The sequence below is a fragment of the Tachysurus vachellii genome, chromosome 4 (assembly GCF_030014155.1).
Source record: "Tachysurus vachellii isolate PV-2020 chromosome 4, HZAU_Pvac_v1, whole genome shotgun sequence".
Classification (NCBI taxonomy): Eukaryota; Metazoa; Chordata; class Actinopteri; order Siluriformes; family Bagridae; genus Tachysurus; species Tachysurus vachellii.
In genome coordinates this window covers 27,985,193-28,010,528 of record NC_083463.1, presented here as the reverse complement: position 1 = coordinate 28,010,528, position 25,336 = coordinate 27,985,193, and the positions used below count along the sequence as shown (strand labels likewise).

Below are 25,336 nucleotides of genomic sequence, written 5' to 3'. Positions count from 1 at the left end.
CACACAGACACATACACACAGACACACAGACACACACACAGACACAGACACATACACACACACACACACACACACACACACACACACACACACACAAACCCAAAGCAAACATGAGTATTCAAGTTCAGAATTAGTCTTATCTGTAGCTCCAGTGTTTACGGATACATGTATATTTATGTATTTTGGCAGATCTGTTGTTTGAAGATAGCCATGAACTCAGCTGTTCTGTCCGATGGAAAGTTCATTCTACCATGTAGGCACCTGAAGAGTCTGAATGCGTTTAATAAGATACTCCAGCACAACAATATTTGGTTGTTCACATTAATCTATTATTTATATTAGTGTATATTATTAGGAATCTAATCCAATATTCATATATTATTAGGAATCCAATTACTTCACTAAACAACCATACAATTAAATGTAAGCTCAGTAAACAACAGCATAAATCCAGTGCTTACATTATGCACAGAGACCAAAACATGAAGCATTCTGTGCAGCATTTAGCTTTAATTTAGTAGATTGTTGAAGTTCTTGAACAGATACGAGGTCACTCTCACTAAGTCGACATGTGCTACTGTTACTACTCGGTAGAATTACCTCTTCCTGCAATATAAGATACAGCTACAATACATTGAATTTTTACAGCATTTAAGATAATGAACGCTTCTTCAGGAATGTTCTCTAAAAAGCTAGAAGCAGGTACATTGTAATATAACATGTATATTGGGTTCATACAAAATTGTAATTGCTCCAATTGGACTGTGATACTAAGAGGAGATCTGAACTCCATGTGATCCTTACACCAATACAGCATTTGCTTGACTGTATATGTGTAATCACACCATCTAGTGTCACCCATATGAGGATGAGGTTCCCCTTTGAGTCTGGTTCCTCTCAAGGTTTCTTCCTTACCAATCTAAGGGAGTTTTTCCTTGCCACTGCTGCCTGAGTCACCTCAGACTTGCTCATTGGGGATAAACAAATATACATACATACATACATACATACATACATACATACATACATACACACTGTGAACTATATATATCTTGAATTTTTATTATATTAATTCTTTATACTTCTCCTTATGTTTACCTTCTGCTCTATGTTTATGTTCTGTAAAGCTGCTTTGAGACAATGTCCATTGTAAAAAGCGCTATACAAATAAACTTGAATTGAATTGAATCAATTGCACTCTGTAAGTGTGATCTCTGATGATAACCAAAACGAATTAACATGGGAATTCTTATACCAGGTTTATCTGATCCACAAAGGGCCTGCATGGTTGCAGGTTTTCATTCCAATCAGGCAGGAGGCAATGATTCTACCGGTTTAATGAATTGATCTTGGCTTTAACTAGACTCAGGTGTAGCTCCTTAATGTTCATTAATGACCTAAATCTAACCTTAAATTAACTTAAAGCTAACCTTAAATTCTGTAAAGCTGAATATTTCTGTACTGTATATTTCTAATAATGACTTTGTTACTGAACAAACATGGTCCCCATTAGTCAATCAGCATTTCCCATTGGCACCCAACATGGGGCTCGAAAGGCTGGCACAGTCTGCGCCCAGAACTAGGACCGTGCTCCCAGAGGGCTACAGAGGCCGGCAATAATAAAAAAGGTAAGCAGATGCCTGTCATATTCAAAAGTCTGTGTGTAGAGAACCTGTGGCCTGATAGGGCTGTGGCCCTGGAGAGGGAGATAGGCGGCTGGCCTCGAGCCAAGAATTCCCAAGGGTGAATAAGAGCTGGATGAGAAATAGCAAAAGTGGAAAGCCCAACTAACAGTTAATGGGTGTTTAACTGTGCATACTGTATGTGTGAGTGTGACTTGGTTTGTGTAAAGTCTCTTGAGTATATACTGTTATTTATAGTTGTGGTAAGTATAACCAGATGTGGTGAAGCTTGCTGTGAATAGGCCTGAATAGAAGAGTGATTTTAAGAGATAAAAATTCCTACGGATACCACCAGTGTGTGTGAGTTGATGACCTCACAAACTGGGGCTGCACGGGCAGGTGTAAAGGGGAAAGAGAGTCCCTAGAGTCCCTGGTGTTGCGGGTGGGGGGTAGGGGTGGGTGTTATTATATAATACGTGAGTTATTGTGAATAAGAATAAGTGTGTTGTAAGAGAATCCAAATGGTGGATAAAGTGCTTCTCACAATAGAAATACTAGTGGCTGTGGGAATACTGTTGGGAGATCTAGAGGTGGAGCTAGGAATTGCAATGTGGGCATTTAAATGTTTTATGTAGTTTATGATGTGAATATGGGTGACGGTGTGGATTTATGAGAAGAAAGAGGTAAGTAGCATAACACAACATTCAGAACAACTGCACATGCGCAAAAGGTTGTATGTAACTGTGTGTGATGTGCTGAGAAAAACAGGAAAAGGAAGAATAGTGGATGGAAGACATACTGTAGACTTAAAGCCTGACGAAGAGTTGGATTCAGATACTGACAGAGAGACAGACTTAGAGATTGAAACCAGGGGGAAAAAGAACACATTTCTTTGACGAGCGAGTTTATAAGGATAGGAATGGAGCGGAAAGGTGGCAGTCTGAAGAACAGATAGCAGACAAGCTGTGGCCTTTGACAAGATTTGAAGGACTCTGGGCACTAAAAAGCTTCTTTCCGTATGAGAATTGGTATGAGAAGATAAAAGGAATCTGGAGGCCACGACTGTTGAGCCCAGTATTGAGCCCATTTTATCTATGATGTCTATGTTGTTCAATCTAACTTGATAAGAACTGGGAATTAAAGGTACTATTTTGCAAAAGGTGTCTGTAGAATAAGGAGTCTGTAGAATTTATTTTAAACTCTGTGGGCAAATATTTTCACGTTAAAGACGTGAACTAAAGGACAGGATGTAAAAAAAGAGGCAACGATACTCATCTGATTCCATTGACTTTTATTGGCTGTTTCACCAAATGCAGACGGTTGTATGTGGTTTTTTTTAATGACAGCAGAATCTGTAGGAGTCTACTGGAGCACTTTTGGGCCAACGAGCCCAGAGCTTTTCAACTGAGCAACATCAAAATATTAAAATAGATATGTAGAAAGGCACATGTTTTTTTTTGTTTTTTTTTTTCGAAATACAATCTTGGCATGCATTGGCATAAAATTAATATTAATAAAAACAAGAGCAATTAATAGTAAAAAAAAAAAAAAAAACAACAATGTGATGGTAAACTGTCAAAAGCTTTGACCTTATAAAGCGCCTGTTCCTCTAAGAGCAGGAATCACAGTATAAACATTCTTCTCCTCCTTCTCTTGGAAAATAAATGACAAAAAAATAATCCCTACACCACCATTGGCACAGGACACGAGTTCTGTAATACATCACTTACACTCATAAATACTCGCTCGCTGAGAAACAGCAACAATGTCAATGACTGTTTGGTCCGACATACAGTAGCAGTGTGCTTGAGTACAGTGTTGATCTAAGCTTGTCCTGAGAGAAAGAGAAAGACACAAAGAGAGAGAGAGAGAGAGAGAGAGAGAGAGAGAGAGAGAGAGAGAGAGAGAGAGAGAGAGAGAGAGAGCGAGAGAGAGAAAGCCCCTGTCCTCAACAGCGTAGCACCTGTAGCCACGCAGTAGTGGAGCTTCAGGTTTTGGCACATTTGCATCTGTGTTGATTCTAACAATGCAAGCGTGGTCCTGATTTTGCAGAGCGTCAGGTGTCACTGGTCAAAAAAGGGTGGAGTGTAAGTAAGAAATGATTAGCATACTTGATCATGTGACATCACTACTTCTTTTCTTCAGCTTGATATAACCTAGGATACTAGTCTTAATTACACAAAATGTACAACACAAATTTTAGACTGTACAGCTTCCTCTAACGGCACTGCCCCTTCTATAACTTACAGAACTGCCAAAAGTGCTTCTACGCCACGTTCTAGCACGGAGACATCCATGTACAATTCGCCAAAGGTCCGGTTTCATTCTATTCCTTTCTACAAAGCAAATAACCTGACTGACTAGCAACAAGTTAACCATTATTCCTAACACTTACTGATGAGTAAATTAGCTATTTATCTGAAGATCATTTAAACTGATTATGTTAAAATAGTGCCACGGTCTAAGAACAGATGGAACAAGTCTGGTTTGATGCGTTGTTGCTGGGAGAATAAACACATATCACGGTCCAATCATCGTTTGTTCTTTTCCCTAAACAATGCCATCATGCCACTAATAAAAACAAACAAGCCTCTAATTATCAGTAAATCTATCCCATTTTTGAGCTTACGTTTATAGCTTGTCTGTGGTTTGATGATTTATATGAATGCTTCTGACTGGATAAACTGCAGCAGAGGATCTGATACAGAAGCCGATTACAAAACTAGGGTCGCTGAACTCAAGGTCTTCCTGAAGTGTCCTCTAGGTGTTAATCGTACTCTACATTCTGCTGCATTTTCCAGTGTAAACGCGCAGCTTTCACTTAAATATGCAAAGCGCACATTTTTATCTTAGACATTTGCTAATATAGCGGTTTACCTAACATGCTTACAAACCTGACTAGTGACATTAGAGACAAGAGAAAAAACAGTTTAAGGATTTTACAGTCCTATGCTAGCAAAGTGACGCCATAAAGGGGCCCTTTGATAGAGACAATATTAAAGGAGCAGTTTGTAATTTTGTGCCCTCTGCTGTCTGTGAGGAAAATGGCCACGATTAACTGATAAACCCAACTGTTCCCTCGATCCGAGCTGGAAACAGCCGAGCGGTGGTGTTTAATCCGGGGGCGGTGCTGAATTTTGGACCCGAAAAAAATGTAAACAGAAGCTAAAATGGAATAATACACAACAGTTTTCATATGGCATTTTTCAAACGATGCTATTATCACTTTTAAATATCACAAACTGCACCTTTAATATTAAGCAGACATTAAGAAATGACTAGAGAAACTACTAAATGACCTATATTTCATGCTAGGTTGTGGGGCCAAGATGAAAACGTGAAAAGAAATTCTGTCATATGACCAAGTTAGCAACTCAGAGGAAAAAAAAAAAGAAGAAAAAAACAAAAACTCTGACACGTCAACTGGCAAAATCCAGATGTGCCTTTTTTTTGGTTGTGTCCTAAAAGCCGATGATTGGCCGTGCCCTCTGGTGTCCAACACTGTCAGAATCTAAACTACAAGCTACAGTGGATACACATGACTAAAGCGAAGAAGAATATAAACTGGCAACCTTGTACTGGCTTATTTTGCATTAAGCTACAAGGTAAAAAAAACAAAAAAAAAAACATAATAATTAAGAGAACAGTGCACAAAAAAAAAAGAATCTAATTAAATATACGGAAAAAAAAAGCACCCTGCATTTTGCCTCCAACCTGCTGTACTTCAAGTATGGACTTCAGGTAACACGTTACTTGAACCCAGTGTCATAACACTGACATGAACGTGTCAGAAACGCATCGGCACATATGCTGGAATAAGCCATTGTTAGTTATGGAATAGTGCCACGTATGATAATACACATGGCAGTTAACACACGATACGTCACATGCTTGTGCTATTATAGGAAAATAATCAACGAAACAAAGTAACTGTAACCTTCTCTGAAGTTGATTATTGTCCAATAAATGCACAATCCTCAACTGTGTTTTCCTCCCACATTAATTTGCCAAAAATATCACTTCATAAAATTACATTTTTGTTTTTAAATTCATTTATAATTATATATAATTTTGGGGAACGTCCATGTAACATGAGCTAGTTCCTGTTATCACTTAGAAGCTATAAATGCTAGTTTCTTCACCAGCCTCGTTTTTTCTGTCTTAAAATTGTTATGAAAAAAAAAAAAAAAGAAACGCTGTATAATTGTGCCTGTGTTTATCAATTGATCACTGAGTTCAAGTAATGTGTTACCGCTCTTGAGACCTGGAACGAGCAAAATCAGGCCAGTCGTAATCGGAGGTCTAAAATTTCCTGATGTCATGTCCGTGTGCTGTTTTAACTGAGGGTTGTGCTGCGGCTTGGTCTGTTCACCTTTGTGTGCAGGTTAATTTGGAGAACAGTAGTTTAGCCACCCGAGGGGTGAGATAGATCACACACACGCACGCGCGCGCACACACACACACACACACACAGTTGCAGTGCGTTATGACCACGCTGAAGGAGAAGAGCGTTCTTCTAGTTTATTCTGGGGATAGAGATGGGCAGTGGTTTCAGTGAAGTGGCGGAAGAGGCAGGCTCATCTGGAGAGTTTACTGATGACACGAATGAGTGCAGCGTTCTCGTCTTTCAGCCTCTGGTTATCGGCACGCAAATCGACCAGAACCTGTGGAGAGAAGGAGGTGGAAATAAAAGTGAGAGAAAGGAGGGGTTTAATTCATTGATTATAATGAAAAGGCTTTTGGATAAGACCAGTAATGAAACTAATACGCATCACCACCTTGAGTTCATCTTCAAGCTCTGCTGCTTTCCTCTCGAGAGCTTTCTTTTCCTGTGACACACACACAAAAAAAAAAACCCATCACATAATTACTGCTACTTACAGATTACAACTAGAAGCTGTTACACCACAGGACTGTAGATATGGAAAAACTTTGTGCTTTAGTACAAAGATGCAGGACATTTTTCCTAATCAGCTTTGGGGTGGTGACAGGGATTGTAACCAGCAGATGAATTGAAATTTTAGAACGGATCCAAACAGGGTCAAATATCTGAAATAGTTTTTCTTCAATAGATTCCTTCCTGTTTAATATGTTTTAAGGATGTGTGGCGTACAAATTTATAACGAGAAGGACTAGACATCAAGTTGCTCCTCGTCTACTTATTCCTCATAGATTCTTCATTGATTTTTGAAGGTTTGCATCTACAATACGTTCTGAACTCATCAGTTCAGAGTGTGGCCCTGACTTTACACTCAGTGTCAAGTGTTAGATAAATTCTGCACAGAGAAAAGAAATCTATATAAACTGCTTCATCATACGCAGTAGTAACTCTATGGTGTATTTCCTGTGCTGAGTCTTTTGAGACGTCCCGATCTTACTTCCTTTAAAAAGGCCTGGAAAATATCTCCACTTTTTATTTTCTTTTTCATCTTTTTGAGTGTTTGTCAGTTACATAGATAATAGATCATTTTACACTTTGGGCTTTAGAGAGCTTCAAAATAACGGTAAAATCTTACCGTCTTGTTACCAACTACTAGTCTCTTAACCACTATTGTACGTGTGCTAATAAACATGTATATTAAAATAACACACGATCTGATTGGCTCAACACATCACAAATAAACAGTGCACAGCTTACAGGGACTTTTATCAAGAGAAAAAAGGGAAGCAAGTGAGAGTGTGTGATAAAAGGGAAAAGAAACAAAGAACTAGACTGAAATGGTAATGAAGTCCAAAACAGACTTACAAATCTTTCTAGTTCCAGTAGAGCCGGTCGGTCACAACCGTTTTCCTGGCTCTGCGTACAGAAACACACACAAACCCACACAGATGTTATCGTGATGGTAAAAGAGGAATATATTGTTGTGTATTGCTGCACGTTTTGCTGAACACGATTATTTATGTAAGTCGGTGGGTCTGTTAATTGTGTAAGCGGTTGATTAAAATGGGTTCTTTTAAGTATTTTATAAGAAATGTGATGATGTGTTTTGAACAAGCAAATCCACTAGAGGGCGCAAATTACTCTCAAACATATGCTATGTGAAACACTTCATGGGAGAACGGAGTTTATTAGGCCACGTTCACACTGCAGGTAAAAGTGGCCCAAATCTGATTTTTTTGGGGTCAAGTGACCAGGTCAGACTTCTTCAGGAGTAGTGTGAACACTCAAATCTTGCCCAGATCTGATTTTTTTCAGATCAGATTTAGACCACTTCCATATGTGGTCCTGAATCAGACCCAAATCTGATCTTTTCCAATGTGGCCGCAGTGTGAACAACCAAGGCGGATTTGATGCGACCTTTACGTCAATCTACATCGACATTCGTCACAATTATGCGCCGGCGAGTACGCACATAAACGTGACTACGCCTACACGTGACTATGCTCTCATTCTTCTCGTCCTCAGCACCTGCTCATTAATGTTACGGCTGCCATTACACAAACATTTTGAAAGAAAAGCAAAAATGCTTACTTCCTCCATAACCTCGCCAACTTTTTAGCACAACGGCGTGCTGCGTGTGACGTCATTGTTATTGTTCGTTTGCGCATGCGGGTCAGTTCAAAACAGCAAACAGTTCACACTGGTATCTGATATAGGCCACATTTTAAAAGGTAATGTGAACAGCCAAACAAAAAAATCAGATCTGAACAAAATATCCGAATTGAGCATTAAGACTTGCAGTGTAATTATGATGTAATATTTTAATGGTGTGATGAAACCTCATGATCGTTTGAACAGACTTAGATTTAAAGGTGGATTAAAAGTGTTTCTGCTTGGAAATCATTTCAAAAACATGGCTGCATGCGTTCACGTACGCAGACCTGTCTGAGTCGCTCGAGCTCTACTTTACACTCGCTGAGCTGCAGCTGCGTCTCCTGAAGCTTCTCTCTCAGAGCGCCGTTCTCCTTCAACACCTCCACATACAGCTGCACATACAGAGATGGAAAAATAGGCCAAGCATTTATTTCAACATCCATGACAACATTAAGAATAGATTTTTTTTTTTAATGGCAAATAAAATTGTACCTTTCTGAAATCCAGGGATAGTAAGGATTTTACATCTCCTGGCTGGGTGTCACTACAGCAAAGTGACGCAACAAAAAAAACAGTTAATAAATAAGTTAAAACTGTAACAGACCTATGAGACAAGCGCAATAGGACGAGACAGAAACCTTGAGGTGCTGTATGCACGTGTAGGCTCGTTTGCATCCAGGTCCTCTGTCTGAAAATAAAAACAAGCAGCAGTCATGTACACGGCAGTGTTTTCATATATTTTGAGTCAGAGTCGGGCTCTGATTACATTCCCATTTGTTCCGTTGGCTTTTATCCAGAGTAACGTCTGCACATAAACCTATTTCTAGCATAGAGATAAGCAGGTGTAGATTAGAAGCTCAACAGTGGGTGTATTTGTCTATACAGCATTACTTGGTAACTGCTAAAACAGATCAATGTAATAAATAAATTATTGTATAGGTTAACTATCATGGGGGAAACCTATTAGTATTAGTAGCTTGTATGCTCTATTACAGATTATTACAAATTACGTAAAAGGTGCATTTGTCCTGTGGGACGCCAACAACAACCATAAAAAGAAAAATAAATAACATTAATAATAATAACTGAAGATGGTCATATCACCTACAGTACTTAGGGCTTTACGGCTGATAAGGAGCTGCTGTGGGAAAACCTTTAATCCTGACACAGGATTTTAAAAATCTGATCCATACGTATGTACGAAAGTATTTCAATGGCTCTTTGGATTTTAACCATGTACCAGGTACTATAGGAAGAAAACGGTTATTTTTGAGCCCCTTCTTTTAACATGAGCTGTTAGAGGTCTTTTTCTAGCTGCATCTAATCAGAGAGGAGAACTATGTAGATCAGTCAGTGCGAAAGGGGTCACATGAGTCTCCTCCTGACCATAAAGCTCATTTCCATTAAAGCGTGTGCTGTCAAATCAGAGCACACAAGTGATATATGCGTGTGTGTATTTTTTTTTTACACACCTCTCCCATAAGAGCAGCAATGCCAGTCGATCGTCTCTCTCTCCTTGCTCTACGGCGATCTTTCACATTTACACCCAGTTTGGAGTCTCCCTCCGGGCTAGCAGCCTTCCCAGGCTCTGTATCTGCAGATCAGCACTTACTAATTAATCGTATGCTTAGTAATTAGCACTGTATTTCATTTAATAGAGTTTACCTAATATAGTCAGGTTTAAATATAATTCAGACCAAAGTTTGCTGCTTTAGGTTTAAGCTGGAATCCCGAACTTTCTGTGTCTGAAACTGTTCTCTAGTTACTATATACAGTATATACTGCCTCATTTTTCAGAGTCTGCCATTTTGTACCAGTCTCCAAAAACCATCATGTTTATCATCAATATTTAGTGCACTCATTCAGTCCCCCAATAAAGTGAGATAGGTGCTAGCAGCTACAAAACAAGCATAATCCTGGAATAAAAAAAAAGTTAAGCAGCATTCAGGGAGTGAGTGCACAGTAATTTATAGAGCACTCATGTACCAAGAGAAAGTAAATGAGGACACAAAACTAAATAAATCTCTGCCAGGTTTGTTTAACTAGTGGGGCTGAGATAATATTAGCTGAAGATTAGTGTTAGAAAAAAACCCACTAGCAAACAGCCAGTTTCTTATTGCAAGGCCAAAAGCACCAAAGAGCAGCTGATGAATTGTTAGCCACAGTGTGCAGGGCTGTAGGTGTCTGAGCAGGCGTGAGAATGTACAGTTGGAGTAGAATGACTTCTGCTTCTGTGCGATGCAAAACAGCACAAACATACAGATAGATTCTGTCACAGCACCATTATTAGTCATGCGATTGCAGGAATACGTGCAAACTTCGGCAAACGCGTGCAATGTTGCTATGCGAGTTGCGTTCTCCTGGATGTTCGACATTTTTGTTGCTGCTAGTGGATGTAATTCTTTTTGTCTGAGGAGCTATTAAGTCAGAATGAGCCACGCTAGAGGCCATTTAAAAAAGAGCAAATACTTGTGCTGTGCTGTGAGTCGCTAGGACTTTACCGCTTGTTAATAGAGTCACTTACCTCTCTCTGCTGGCGTTACCGTGACAACAGGACTGACGGGCTGAAGACTGGGCTGAGGTTCAGACGTCCTATTAACGATTTTTTCCGCCTCTTTGAGGTCGGTCAGGGTCACTCCCTGCAAAAAAAAAAAAAACCCACACACCAATAGAACACAATAATTACACACATGACAATATACTGTAAAATAATTGCTTAAAAAAGGAAAAACTCAAGACATTTGAGAAATGTCACAACAGACTAGAGGATCGGTTGTTCATTTTCATAGTTTTTTTTAATAAAATTTTATATTGCGTTTAATTTATTTTGTATATTCTGAAATGTCTTATGTGGTAATGAATCAAATGAAACCAATTCCACTGAAAAAACTAAGTGTGTGATTTTATTAATTAACACAGGGGTCTGAATTGCTGTGCTTTAATAACAAGAAACTGGTGTTTTCTTTCAAATTATGCAATTTGATGCTTCATCGCTTACAGGCCTAATCATTTTAGTAAAGTTAAAGTGATTATTAACATGGAGAATATTCACAAACATGTCAATGTATACATTACAACGTTCAGTTTTTACATGTCATGGTTTCACACTCATGAGCTACAGAAAGGAAAGACTGCAGCATTAAACTCTGCTGCAAATGGAAGACTCTTATAATAGGTGTCCTTTACCTACTTTACTAGAATAATACCTGAGTGGAGCGTCGTGACTGGCGCATGAGTCGTGACCGAGCTCTTCTCTGAGACTCTGACTCCTCGTCTCGAACTGGAGCCTGGTATCTGGTGGTGGTGGAGGATGAGGGTCAACAGACAAAGAAGCAAGATTATAGATACTGGGTCACAGGTACTGTATATTATGGGTATACCTCATACTAGTGTATGGTGTTCATTGCTGTATGTCATCATGCTAATACAATGAAATCCAGTGTAATGAGCTCTTGATGTGGTAGTCCAAAGCCTGGTCAGTGGGTATAAAAGCCCATAACTGTCAAGCAGCTGGTGTGTGGGTGGTGCGCTTACTTCTTGCCGTCACTAGAGGGACCGCTAGGACTCTCTGGGGTTGATTCGCTTCTTTGCAGCGTGGGAGGAACACGAGCAGTTCGGCTCTCTCGCTCCTGCTCTTTCTCCTCCGCTTCCTTCTCTTCAGGGGTCTGGTGGGGAATCATACACATTAGAGATGCGTGGATCGGCTCAAACATTACAATTATACTAATTCTTAGATTTGTTTTCCTCATGATGATATGGTCAATGGATGATTCTTTGTTAATGGCTTTTGTTAATGGCGTTATCTTATTTATCACAAACATAATAGCATCAACTGTGCCGGGATTCAGGCTATTCCGCCGTGTCTCTAAAACACGGCCTGCTGCACTAAATGCTTGCAACGCTTGGCGCAGGAATGCACAAGATTCTCATAGCAAGCCGACGAAGTCGTGGGAATCGATCTTGTTTCTCCCAAAGTGAAATACAATTTTCCTCTGATATTTAGAGTATGTAGTTAATATTTGCATCATTAACGACTTGTGCCTCTCTCATCCAACTGCGACCTACCCGAAATTAATCAAAATGCAAATTTTTATTAACCGACCCACGGATTATCCGCAGCACCCGTGGATAGAACCACGATCCGTGTATCAATTAATACACATACATACCTGTGGTTTAACTGCATACAAAATATAATAATAATAATGATAATAATACTACTACTAATAATAATAATATTATCCAGAAAATTTACTTCTGTATGACACCAACACACAACATTGAGCAGGTAGTTGAGTGAATTTAACAACTAACCTTGTCAGCAGGGCTGACTGTGGAGGTAGTGATGCTTTCTGTATCTGGACTTGACACCGTGGAAGCCTCTACACATGAGAACAAAAGATAAAACAGCTCTACTTCAGAAAATGAACATAAAAAAGAAATAATTATTTCATGCTTTTGCAAAACGATAAATGTAGCAGTAGCTTCGTGTTTAGGACACAATTTAATTGAAGCTGCGTTGGAGATGTAAATTGAGCTTTACCAGGACTGCTCTCTTTGTCCTCATTTATCTCCAGGCCTCCAGAGACTCCTCGTTCCTTTGACTGATCCTGCAAGCTCATCTTTTCTCGGCTGCTCATCCTACACACCGAGCTTCTGACAGAGACGGCGACGAATGAAGAGAAAGGTCCGTGAATACCGAGAACGTACCGCGTTGTAAACAGATACAAGTAAACAGCTATTACAGAGTGTTTTCGTACCTGCGTCTTTTGGCAGCGTTGCCGTTTGCGGATGCTTGCGCATTCTGTTTATCCTTAATGGCTTGTTCGGTTCGCCACTGCAAAGTAATATACACAAACCGTTTGTAAGTAAAATACTACTAAGCAGCCAACAGGGATTACTTCCAGGACAGATTTATTTGCAGGTGAATATAATCCTACAATTAAAACAAAAACATGTCAGCATGTCAAGTGTGGGTTTTTTTGCCTCTTATATGCCACAGTTAATACTCTTGTAGCTAAATGTGCTGAAATTCCCACATCCATGTTCAAAAATGGGGGATTAAATCTGGATGTTCAACACCACAAACTGACGCTCACATGCTTTTAGCCATATAGTGTAGTTCTGTTTAATCTTGTGAAACATTGGTGAAACAAGTTCCTGTTAACACTAACAACTAAACGATAGTTCCCTCAGCCATCTTCCTTTCTCTCTAGAAGTTAATCAGACAGAAATATCTCTGCGCTGATATCTCTGGTCTCGGTTATGCAGTTGTTTTTTTTTTTTTTAAACATGTTGATGTGGAGAGCACGTCGGACAAGTCCTGGTGTTGCTGCTGGAGAAATGACCGTATTAATATAAAACTTTATAAAGTCGTTTGAATTGAGCCTCAGTTCACACCTTCTGAAGTGAGAACCAGAAATGAGAATTCAACGGGGCTACGGTATAAAAACTGTGTTAAAATGCAGATTTGAAACCTTCTGTGTCGTGTTAAAACTTTACTACTACAGCTGAAGTACTACTCCATTTATACGAGAAGCATATTGAGACTGGAATAGAATGATTTATTTCTTAAAAGAATAACTAGATTATCTGTGCACGTGTGTGTGTGTGTGTGTGTGTGTGTGTGTGTTGTCTTACACTAGCTTGTCTCTGCAATAATTCCTCCAGCAAGGTCTCCACACTTTCATCAGCAACATCAAATGGAGTCTGACCCTGAAATGCACATTTTCACACAAAAAAAACCCATACAATTACATACAAACACATGTATATATATATATAATTATTATTATCATTTGTATTAATATTTGTAGGTGCTGAAGAGACTTATGCAAGTGACCAGAACACAAGTGTATTAACACAGATGAGTTTTGTTGAAGGGTCTGGGGAAGAAATCGGATATAAAAAGTCTATCCACTTTTCTTTCAGTCTATCCATGATTCCCTCGATCTCGACTAGAGCCCTAGGCTCAGCTAAAAAGAAGCAGCACCGTAGCACGATGCTGCCACCACCGTGCTTCACTGCAGATATGGTGTTCCTTGTGCCAAATGTGTTTTCTGTTGCCAAATGTATCTGTAAAGTCTATTCCCATAACTTGGTCTCATCAGACCATACCAAATGTTGCTACATGGTTTGGTGATGATTTTGTGAGAAAGCGCTTCCATACATCACGGCCCAAATGTTTTCATATGCATGCCGTCACTTATCAGACATTTCTGCAGCACCTTTAACGCTGCTGTATGTCAGCATATATAAGAAGAAACTGATATCTGAACAAGGGTCCAGATGTCAGATATAACCCGATATCAGCTTCTCTTTACTGCATCTTATGAATGTAAAGGATGCTTCAAGATATTATAATTGTTTTTGTGGTTCATTTTTATCCGAGTTATGTTTTTTTTTTTTTTTGTTTTTGGTAAAAATTTAATCTGTTCTTAACTCAGACTCTAAACGTTTCAGTCAACTGTCGTTTCTGATTTAATCCTTATGGCGAATTCATTATTCTAGTCCAGAATTATGCTTGAAATAGAACAGATAAATAAACAGACAAATAAAAATGAAAGACGATGCAACAGCAACATTCTACTAAAATAAGGGTATTGGTTTGGGGCATTACCAATTTGTGTATTTTTATTACACAGCCTACTACACATTTACAGTAAAATGCGTGCACACACACACACACAACCTCTCTTCAGGACAAACAAAGTGAAGTCTGTGCATTTCTGTGTGTGTGTGTGTGTGTGTGTGTGGGTGCAGCCTGCATTAGCATTAGTGTGGTGAGCTCTTTGGCACAGAAGGGCACCAACACACATCCTACACACATCCTTTTTGCTGCACACTTGCACAAGCTACAGTGTGTTAAAGTGCTCAGTTTAGCAGAGCTGAGTAATAACGGCATTGCTCCGAGGTGAAACTGCATGTTATTGCATGTTTTTTTTACAGGCTTAGGGAAACATTTTAGTCTCCTTTTTCGTCTGTATGCCTCTCTGTCTCCTTCCCTCCGTTCTTGCTCTCCCTCCTTATCTATCGTCAGCCTTATTCCTTTTCTTACCCACTTTCTCTCTCTATCTTCCTTTCTATGTATTTAATCATGTCTCTCGTCCTCCTTTTTACTGCTGCTCTACATTTTCCCTGTTTCTTCATACAGCCAGTGAGTTAGCAGGCTTTCTCTGTATTAAGCTAACTATGTGTGCAGCAGTCATTCTCTTGTTCGGTGTGTAGCTCGATCGCTGCTCCTTATTCTACTGCCGTATATTTCTGTTATTCTCTTGTGCTGTTTAGCTGTCCATCTCTTTTGACCCTTTTTATTTTTCTGGCCTACATTTGCTTCAGTCTCGTTTTGGCTGTACAATGCTGTCTGAATGCTTCATTCTTTTTTTCTTTTTTTTTTGCTCTCTGTTTAGCTGTCAATGTCTCTCGCCCTTTTCCTTCAGCTGTTATGTTGTTCTCTCTGTACAGCTTTTAACCACCCTTCATTCTTTCCAGCTTGTATATCTGTCAGTTTGTCTCTGTGTCTTTTTTCCTCAAACTCTATCTATAGCACTCTATCACTTTACCCCTCTCCGTCATTTACAGAGTTTCACAATCGTAGTTTAACATTTGTCCTCCAATACCCACAGTTTAGGCTTTTAAAGCTACAGTATGTAGGATTCCATTGTTACAATAGAAATAACTCACATAATTAATCTTAACCAGATCCTGATCAAATCCTGACAAGTCTTAAGATGAGAAATTCTCATTTCATTTGAATGATAATTAAGAGGCCTCAGCCTCCTCCCTTTTTCCTTTTAACGTCAAGTCACCAGAATTCTATCCCCGCATTGCTATCCGGCCCATGCGGAGCACACTGGTGGGTTGGTTACCATCTGTGGATGTATGTGGAATGGTCGGGATGGACCTATCGATGATGAGGTGAACATCTAGTCCCAGTCTTGAGAATTCGGAGCCTTTAGATGTGATAACATTTGAGATAAAAATTCGAGAGCACCCGCTATACTGTCTGGACTCTTTAGATATCTTTCTCAATCACTCCTAATTGTGGTTTATGCCTCTCACTCTCAAGCTCTCAGTTACTGTTTCTCACTCAATATTTGTTTGTCGCTCTCTTTTTTATTCTTTCTATTCTCGTTCTATCTCTCTTCCTCTTCTTTGTTTAGCTCCTATATCTCTCCCAACCCTCTTCAATCTGTGGTTCATATATGTGTTAGTCTCTCATGCTATGAAGTACAAGCTCTCTCTCTCACTTGTCGCTTTCAATCTATTGCCTGAACACTACATTCTTTCTCTTTCTTTATCTAGCACAATCTCTCTCTGTGTGTCCAGCTATTCTTCTTTCTCTCTTTTTAAGCCGTTTCTCTTACTGTTTTCTGTTCATTGTATTCCACATGTCTCAATAGAGATTGGTGAGTCAGTGTCTCTCTCTCTCTCTCTCTCTTCTCTCACCCCATTGCTGCAGGCATCCATGTCACAAAGTTGCTCTGCGAGGAGACAACAGGCCTCACTCTGACCCCAGTGGGCTGCAGCATGGAGCGGAGTCCAGCCGTCCCCATCTTTAGCAGACACATCCAGGCCACACTGACACAGCAACCTGAGAAGCAAAGATAAATTTGATAAAATCGACTTACACCTTTTCAGATGTTTTAGAAGTCTAAGCAATGTGTGTGTGTTTCCCATATTCACACACACACACAAATATAAATATATAAAATTCAACACTACTGTTTATTATACTCAAGGGTCTAAGCAGTGCAGGGCAGAGAGCAACTGATCCTGGCCTTAGTGAGATCAGCAGGACAAATGTGGCCTGTTCCACAGGAAGTCTCTTGCATGAGACAGGAAATAAACATCAGCTATTCTTAGAGAGATCAGAGAGCTGTCTGATCACATGACCACCACACCATTTCAAACACCCACCCAAGCCACACAGTATTAGCACATGCAAAGTTAAAAGATAATAATCTGTATATATATATATATATATATATATATATATATATATATATATATATATATATGTATTTAGTCACACATTAGCATCACTTACTTGATGGCTTCTAGGTAGCCCTTTGCAGCCGCAACATGAAGGGGTGTAGCTCCAGTCCTGGGGTGGTGCAGATCAGCTGGCACACCGTCTGTAAGCCAACCACGGGCATCACGCATGATACACTCCTCCTCCAAACGCTTAGCTGCCTCCACATCCACACCTGGATATTTTACACAGAGAACTGCGTGATCGAGCTGACTGTGAGACAACATGAGCTAAATTAAAAGTGATCATTGGTCATTTGCTGTGGTCCAAAAGGAATAATACACTTCAGGGTGTGCTGTTATTCGAATACCCATCTTTTCGTCACATGGCAGAGTAACACATAGGAAGGAAAGTGCCATCTACCCTCGTCTGCATATTAGAGCATAGAGAAGCTCAGAGAAGGAAGCTTATCCTTATATTTTCATTAAAAATCTGCTTAAGCGATGATATCATCTATACTTGCAAAAGCATAATACATACATAGTAAAGTATAGTAAAAGGAAGTAGATGTTTAAAATATTCAAATTGAAGACGATCTGTTCCTTCTCAAGTATGAAGTCTGGGTGCTGAGCAGGAAAGCGATTTTGTGTGGCTGTAAGAATGGCTTTGCTCTGTTTTTAGCTTGTCTGTTTGTCTATTTTTACAGGTAACAAAGTGTAATGGAACCAGAAACCACATAAAGTAAGTGTTTGATTATTTAGTCATGCAGTTTGCATGAAACGTACCCCTGACCTATAAGCCTGCATTCAAGTGCAGACTTCCCTTATGCAGACCGGCATAAGGGAAAATTTGTGTAAATGAAATTTATGGTTGTGTGACTTTTTAAAAAGTGAACCTTTTTAAAAGGTTCAGTAAAAGGCCAGTCACAGTCCTGCAGTCACAGTGACTAACAAACACATTTTTGAAAGCTGGACTTTGACGTCAGAGTCACATCTCCCTCTTATTCACTGCATGACTGGATGAGTGGGAGATGAGCTATTCATGGTAATAAGAGCTTTCTGTCTTTCTCTCTCCGTCTGCCTGCCTCTCGGACTCACCATGTTTCAGGGTGTGCTGCTGCAATAGTGCCTCCATGGCTTCGTCTTTGGCGATATCTAATGGTACGTCGCCATCACAGTTCACCGAGCTAAGAGATGCTCCCCTCTGCAGCAAGTATCTAACACACACACACACACACACGAACGAGTCAATAAAAATATATTCATCTATTCCAGCACCACATCTGTGATATTCATGATAATTCCTGCCTCGTGTTCACACTGCAATAAAAAGCTCCATAATGGCTTAGAGGCAAATTTTTATTTACATTACTTACTTCATATTTAATCACTATTAATTAATTTCATTATTGAACCAAATCTTTTTTTTTATTATTTGTAACCAAAAGAACACAGACTTGCCCAAGCAGTGACACAGGCCTGTTTAGCACACTTAGAGCAAAGCATTATCCACCCTTTTACACATACATGAGTTCACGTATGCCCGTGATTGGCTGGGGTCACTGTGATTGACAGTGGAGTGAGAGTATTAAACCCCTCCCACCCTGACAAAATGGTTAGCTCTTCTCAAAGCCACATCTGATCACAGGACTTCGACACACTTGAAATCAGAAAGCACAAAGTCCTCTGTCCTGAAGTCTTCCGCTTGCTGTAAAACTAGTCCACCCGATTGATCATATGTTTTCTTAGCAGCATATATATATAAAATAATACCGCATTCTGCTTACATTACAGCTGGTACTACTGTCATTGCTGTGCTGTGGACACAATCAATTCTCAGAGTTCAGAATTTAACTGTGCTGTAGTATAAACACAGTTAGTAAACACAACACTATTGACATGTACACTATATAAAAAGAGGCGTTTATGATTTCTAACATTAGCCAAAACACTCAGTTAGGTTTACTGAGGGAGCCAAAACAAATAATCATCATTAAAACACAGCAGACACTCAATGCTATATGCCACACTAAATAAAATACATACTCAGCAATTTCCATGTTCCCACAGGAAGCTGCTACGTGAAGCGGGGTCCAGCCCTCGTTGTCCACCTGGTTTACGTTAGCACCTTGAGACAAGAGGAAGACCACCACCTCGATACTACCGTCGATGCAAGCCTGAAGGACATCACACAAACTCTGTATGAATCGCTGCGTTAAAATGAACACGTCTCACTAAAGAAACAGACATTTCCCATACCTCAATCAATAAAGTCATGTTTGTAGCTAAGAAACATCACTGACACATAATGGAAGGCAGCCGTCTTTGTCAAGGGAAATTATTTAGTGTTTACAACGGAGAATCTTAGCTAGCAAAAGTTACCTCAGAAAATCTCTGGCTACGGCTTAAAAAAAAGTCTCCTCTTCACTCAATGTAAGAAAAAACAACAACAATCAATTTCTGCTGTAAAGACATGTTAATGTTAATAAAATAATTAATCAAACAGTTTATTAGCTGGGTTTAGCTAGCTATTATGTATTTCTCTGCTTGACCACAGTATCCAATGCTTAGCTGGCTGCTTATTTTAGTTAGCTAGAGAGAATAAAAAGGTATGTAAATAAACTTTTAATTTAAATTAAATAAGTCCATTAAGTACATTAATAATGTACTGATTTAGTTCTGACCTCAATGCGCTCAGACACTGTCATTTCATTCACGAGATAAAAATGGAGCTTGTGAGATTTATCTAATCTTTGCCAGCATTAGCATATAGCTACTTTCGTGATAAACATTAACATTAGCGTCTCTTCGTCGTCTATAATGGAGCTGCAGCAGGAAGTTAGTTATAACCTAGAATTCCTATTAATTTTTTTTTTTTTTTTTACTTTATTTCTCTGGATTCTCAAACATCCCTTCTGGATTTAGTCAGAGAAATAGTCTGAAAGTTGCCAAAAAAAAATGATGACTTTTCAAATTTCCAATTGAACGCTTTTAATATGGTCATTATAGTTGTCCCTATATGGTGTGAATGCAATGTTAGCGTTCACTGGTTGTCACATATAAACAATAACAATCTTTTCTGCCCTGAGAGGGTTTTAATGTTTTTGATAGAAAATGATAATAAAATGACAAACGTTTACAGAATGGAGGTAAAACCATTCATTGCAAATTGGCATTTTGAAATGATGCTTAAATCCCAAAAACGTTAATCATTAACCCAGAAAAGGTGTCACACTGATTCTTGTACCTGGTGCAGTGCTGAGATTCCGTCGGCATTGGAAGAATTAACCATGTCCTGTCCAGACATTTTGTCCCCATTGCTTATAACCTGCACCTCCTTCAGCATCTCCTTCGCCTCCTCTGTGTCTCCGCTGGCACAGACGGCCAGGAACTCTGCCGTCCTCTCAAATCGAACATGCTTTCTGACACAGACAGACACACACACACACAATGACAGCTCTATTCACTTCTCAAGATCCTCATTAGGAGTTAGTTTTATAACAGTAATATCACATCACAATCTTAAAGAACATGTCTGAGTTTTGGTTGCTAACAAACTTCCAGCAAAACAGTAGGAAACTATTGGAAATATTCTACACATTTCATAACGTTAAACTGCTGCCAATCTGAGTTATATAAAGTATATATGGGAAAAATAAAATAAGTATATGAAAAACAAGAAGGTTTGGTGAAGGATTTTGTTAATACGGACCAAACATTAATTCAGTAGTGTTCACTTTTGAACTCAATTATTTTGAATTAAATTTGATCATTAATTTTAATCAAAGTTCATAACTGTTATATGTTATAATTGTTATATATGTCATAAATGTTATAATTGTTCATAATAAACTCATTGATTACAATATGAATTTTATATCATCATATTGCCCATGCCCGATATTTACAAGGGCACTACATGTTATACTTGTGCAAAGTAATATGAACACTTCTTAGAAGCTCCGCCCACTATCCCTCATTTCGTTCTCTTGACTCAGGTCCGCTTCCTCATTTCAGTATAAGAGCTGTATATGAACTGTTTAAGCCATGACATTTTCAGCAAGTTGTGTGGACAGAGAAGAACTGATCCAAAGTTGGAGCAATTTATGTGTGTCTGACCCTAACCCTAACCCTAGGTGGAGGAGGAAGTGTCATGGTTTGGAAAATGTTTTGAGCATTTGAAAATGTTTTGAGAAAACTGTGAGCATCTCCAAAACTAACCATATTTCAGAAAAAATCATCTTCCTATTTTTTAATAATAGGTTTAGCTCCAGTGCAAAGTTAAAGGAGCAAATGTTTAGGCTGATTCACTCGCATATTGGGTATTATGCACTTTTAACTGAAAATGATTGACAGAGGTATGGAGGTGAAAAGAGAAAAAGAGAGGAAAAAACACACACACACACACAATGCGAAAGGAATGTTCATTTGATAACGTGTAAAAAAGAAAAAAGGGCCTGTGTAACAGGAATCAGACTTTATCGGGACAGAGGAGGCTAAATCGATTCAATTATGGCCCATTCAATTTTAAATTAAGAAGACTTTATCGCAAATATTTAGACTAGTTTAAATCTTGGAATCTGACAGTAACTGGAAAAACATTATCTTACGGTCCAATATTAATTTCCTGAACCATATGTCACATTTTTAACTTTAAAACCATGATCAGGGTAATGAAATGTACAACCAGTATCGTGTTATATAACATGTCCAATAACATTCCATATACGGAGTCACGACTAGTGCATGGTTTTTCATTGTACTGCCTATGAAACACTGAAAACTTTTTTTTGCTTTGGGTTGTTCTTTATCTTTTCCACTGCCAAATCGTGCCTTGAGAGCTTGTTAAGGCTTGCTCTGTACATTTCTGAGTAGTTGACAACCCCTAGCCCCTTCCTTCAGCATTTCCACTTGCCATGGTAGTTCTTCAGATTAGTTGTCATAGTAACAATGCCAGTCCAATGAAATTTACACCAAAATCACTCCAAATGTTACTGATCAACCAAAACACTGCCGATTGTTTTTTGTATGCTATAGCATTACAATTTCCCTTCACTGGAACTCAAACCTGTTCCAGTATGACAATGCCCTGTAAACAAACTGAGGTCCATAAAGACATAGTTTGCCAAGGTCGGAGTGGAAGAACTCGAGTGTCCTGCAAAGAGCTCTGACCTCATCCCCACAGAACACTTTTGAGATTAATTAGATTACTGTCTGTTCCTCATCCAACATCAGTGCCTGACCCCACTAATGTTCTTGTGGCTGAAAAGGCAAAAATTCCAAAGCTTTCCCAGAAGAGTGGAGCTTATTAGAACTGCAGGGGCTAAATCTGGAATGTGATGGTCAACGAGCTTGTATGGGTATGAGGGTCACAAACCTTTGCTGATATAATATACTTCCTTCAACAATCCCTGACTCACAGCCCAAATTGCCTTAGTCATTCACCAGTTAGTTGACATTCAGGGACTAGCCATCAAAATATCTACATACCCGAAAGTCCCTATAAACATTTCTGAGCCAATAATTATGACGATTGAACCAACTAGAGCTGTAAAAAAAAAACTACGTGGAAGATTACACAAGTGTAATGCTCCTCAGTTTGCACAGAAGCATCTGTGGCAGTGTTTTCCACACAAACGCATGACATCATGGACTCCATGAAGTACAAGGAGACAAGGAGAATATCTGAATGCTTCTGCCAGGAAGTTAAAGCTGACTCATGATTGAATTTTCCAGAACATACAATGATTCACAGGCTGCAGAATCAGGATTTTGACATGGCAACCATAGTCCTCTGACCTGAACCCTATTAGGGTACGCTGAGTTGACAATAAGAGTTTACAAGAGAAACCTGGTGAGAACTCTGAAAAGACGGTATGATTGGTAAAGTTTCCTGACTCTGTGTCTGTAAATACATTCCTAGATCTATTATCTTTGGAAAATTAGGCACGACAAACACCTAAACCAATGTAAATACAGGAAGATAAAAAAGGTTCACTTTTAATATCATTTGGCTCTCGACTGGAGCTGTGAGGCTTCGACTTTATTAGCTCGATCACCAAATTTTAAAAGAATTTTATTATTTATTATATCATTTTCATATCACAGTGCTGCTGACTTCTCGATTCTGAATGGTCAGAAGCATTTGCTTGATTTTCTATTACAGCAGCTCTGACAATAGTGCCAGCTGCACATCAAAGGCTCATATCAATGCGTCGCATATTAACTTAATAATAATTAAGTTATTATTTCTATAGTAACATACTCCTTTGCAGTGACTTCTATGGGGAACACATCCCATAACTTAAGTGTGTGCTTTACAAATAAAAAAGTTTGTTTTGTACTGCACTCTTTGAATATTGTTTGTTATTGCTCATCGTGTTATACCCTAGTCAGGACTCTAAAATCTTGTTCTATGTGCCTCTTGTTAATGTCCTTTGATTCCTTTTGGAAGTGCTTGACAGTTCTTCAGAACAGCCAGTTTCTGTCGGGATATACCAAGAGTTTAGTGAGAGTGTTTTTACACCGTCCGGTGTTAACGAGGTCAATATGGTAGATGAGGAGATGGTGTGTTTTTTCGGATTAATGTTGTACATATCTTTATCAACCGTCAGCGGTGTCGATGGTGACAAAGTACTGCACGATCATCACTGGGTGCCATCTGACTTCTTCAAGTGGAAGGCTTATAGCTTAAGGGTTAGCGTTAACTAAACATTACACCACTCTAAATATATATTCCGGGGGCACTGTGGCTTAGTGGTTAGCACGTTCGCCTCACACCTCCAGGGTTGGGGGTTCGATTCCCGCCTCCGCCTTGTGTGTGTGGAGTTTGCATGTTCTCCCCGTGCCTCGGGGGTTTCCTCCCCCGGTCCAAAGACATGCATGGTAGGTTGATTGGCATCTCTGGAAAATTGTCCGTAGTGAATGAGGGTGTGTGTGTGTGCCCTGTGATGGGTTGGCACTCCGTCCAGGGTGTATCCTGCCTTGATGCCCAATGACGCCTGGGTTGGGCACAGGCTCCCCGTGACCCGAGAATAGTTCGGATAAGCGGTAGAAGATGAATGAATGAATGAATGAAATATATATTCCTTTTTCTTCTGACGTACAGTGCTTCAAGATCGTAAAAAATCATGATCTTGATCAGACTGAGGAAGCGATTCTCAGGCATTGAACAGCCCTGAGCTGATAAAACACTTCTCTGGAAGGTGTCTGTTACATAACCACCATCTTACATAAATTCCTCCCTCAAAATGAATATATTCATTACATAAACATATACAAACTTAAAAAGTGAGGTACAACTGGTTTGTAAGTAATAATATCCAAACCACTGGAACAAATCTTCATCAGGGAAAAGAACTAATCACCTTATATAATGGACAGCTGTCTATCTTTATATCTCTATAGAGTAAATCTGAGTTTATGAGAAGTCAGACAGAGTATTATAGAGGAAAAAAGTTATGTAAGTTCCACTGTTCATGTTCTACCTCATGCATTAGACTGTAACTGCTCTATGACTTCCGATTGTGATGAGTAAGAAAGGTAGCTATTGAGCAACACTGAAAAGGCGTGGTTGTGTTTAATCAACGTGAAGAAAACATTCTTATTAGTTATTAATAATTAAGTCACCTTCTTTTGATGTGTTGCCGGCCAGGTCGTTGGCCGTCTGCGTCCTGTGTTTTCTCTCCATCTTCCCGTCCATCCTCCTCTACATCCCGCCAGCGTCTCCTCGGCGCGGCCGGTTCTCGGTCTGTAGTCGAGCCGTTCCAGCGTTTTAACTGCTCCCGACGCTGAACTTTCGCCGCGTCGCCCATTCTCCCCAAAAATGATCTCTTTAAAATAATCAGGAAAAAAAAAAAATTCACTCGGACACACCCTCCATTTGAGATGTTTACATATCGAGAGCTAGCTAGCTGGCTAGGCTAGGCTAGGCTAAGCTAATTGAGCTACTTCCTTATTCAAAATCGCTTGAAGGAAGTTCACGGCTAGCGCGCGAGCTTTCTTTAACAACAAACAAAAGCGTCTCGGCCGAATTCTTAATATCAGCCTAAACACTTTTTACGTTTGATTATCATCGTATGTAGTTCCCCGACCTAAATAAGAAGTCGACAGGGGGGAAAAAATAATAAAAAGCTTTAGGGACAACGACTTGACATCGCGGCTGTCAAACAGTGTCAAAAAAAAAAAACATAATATGGCGTTAGCT

General features: G+C 39.3%; 1 protein-coding gene across 3 annotated transcripts; it reads right to left on the bottom strand.

Moving 5' to 3' along the window:
* Positions 1–2,898: 2,898 nt before the first annotated feature.
* On the bottom strand, positions 2,899–25,312 carry ppp1r12c (protein phosphatase 1, regulatory subunit 12C). Of its 3 annotated transcripts, none has more exons than XM_060868689.1 (20): positions 24,760–25,312; positions 20,378–20,552; positions 19,177–19,307; positions 18,229–18,347; positions 17,207–17,366; positions 16,606–16,750; positions 13,798–13,872; positions 12,918–12,994; positions 12,701–12,813; positions 12,472–12,539; positions 11,692–11,822; positions 11,364–11,451; positions 10,682–10,796; positions 9,630–9,751; positions 8,796–8,845; positions 8,650–8,701; positions 8,439–8,549; positions 7,369–7,419; positions 6,401–6,451; positions 2,899–6,286 (listed from the first exon to the last, which is right to left on the bottom strand). In XM_060868689.1, exons 1-20 carry the CDS (start codon positions 24,942–24,944, stop codon positions 6,200–6,202), a joined length of 2,106 nt encoding a protein of 701 aa, XP_060724672.1. In that variant the 5' UTR covers positions 24,945–25,312; the 3' UTR covers positions 2,899–6,199. The 3 variants fall into 3 exon arrangements, with proteins under 3 accessions (XP_060724672.1, XP_060724674.1, XP_060724673.1); XM_060868691.1 differs by having other exon boundaries at positions 8,445–8,549; XM_060868690.1 differs by having other exon boundaries at positions 12,701–12,810.
* Positions 25,313–25,336: the final 24 nt, after the last annotated feature.

What these genes read in the sequence shown, in the direction of transcription:
- ppp1r12c (XM_060868689.1), bottom strand. Translation starts at nt 24,944, where the DNA reads ATGGGCGACGCGGCGAAAGTTCAGCGTCGGGAGCAGTTAAAACGCTGG. An exon ending in GGACAAAGAGAGCAGTCCTG is followed by an intron (nt 12,540 to 12,700) that starts GTAAAGCTCAAT and finishes TCTCATGTGTAG; the next exon opens with AGGCTTCCACGGTGTCAAGT. An exon ending in AGTCACGACGCTCCACTCAG is followed by an intron (nt 10,797 to 11,363) that starts GTATTATTCTAG and finishes TTTTTTTTGCAG; the next exon opens with GGAGTGACCCTGACCGACCT.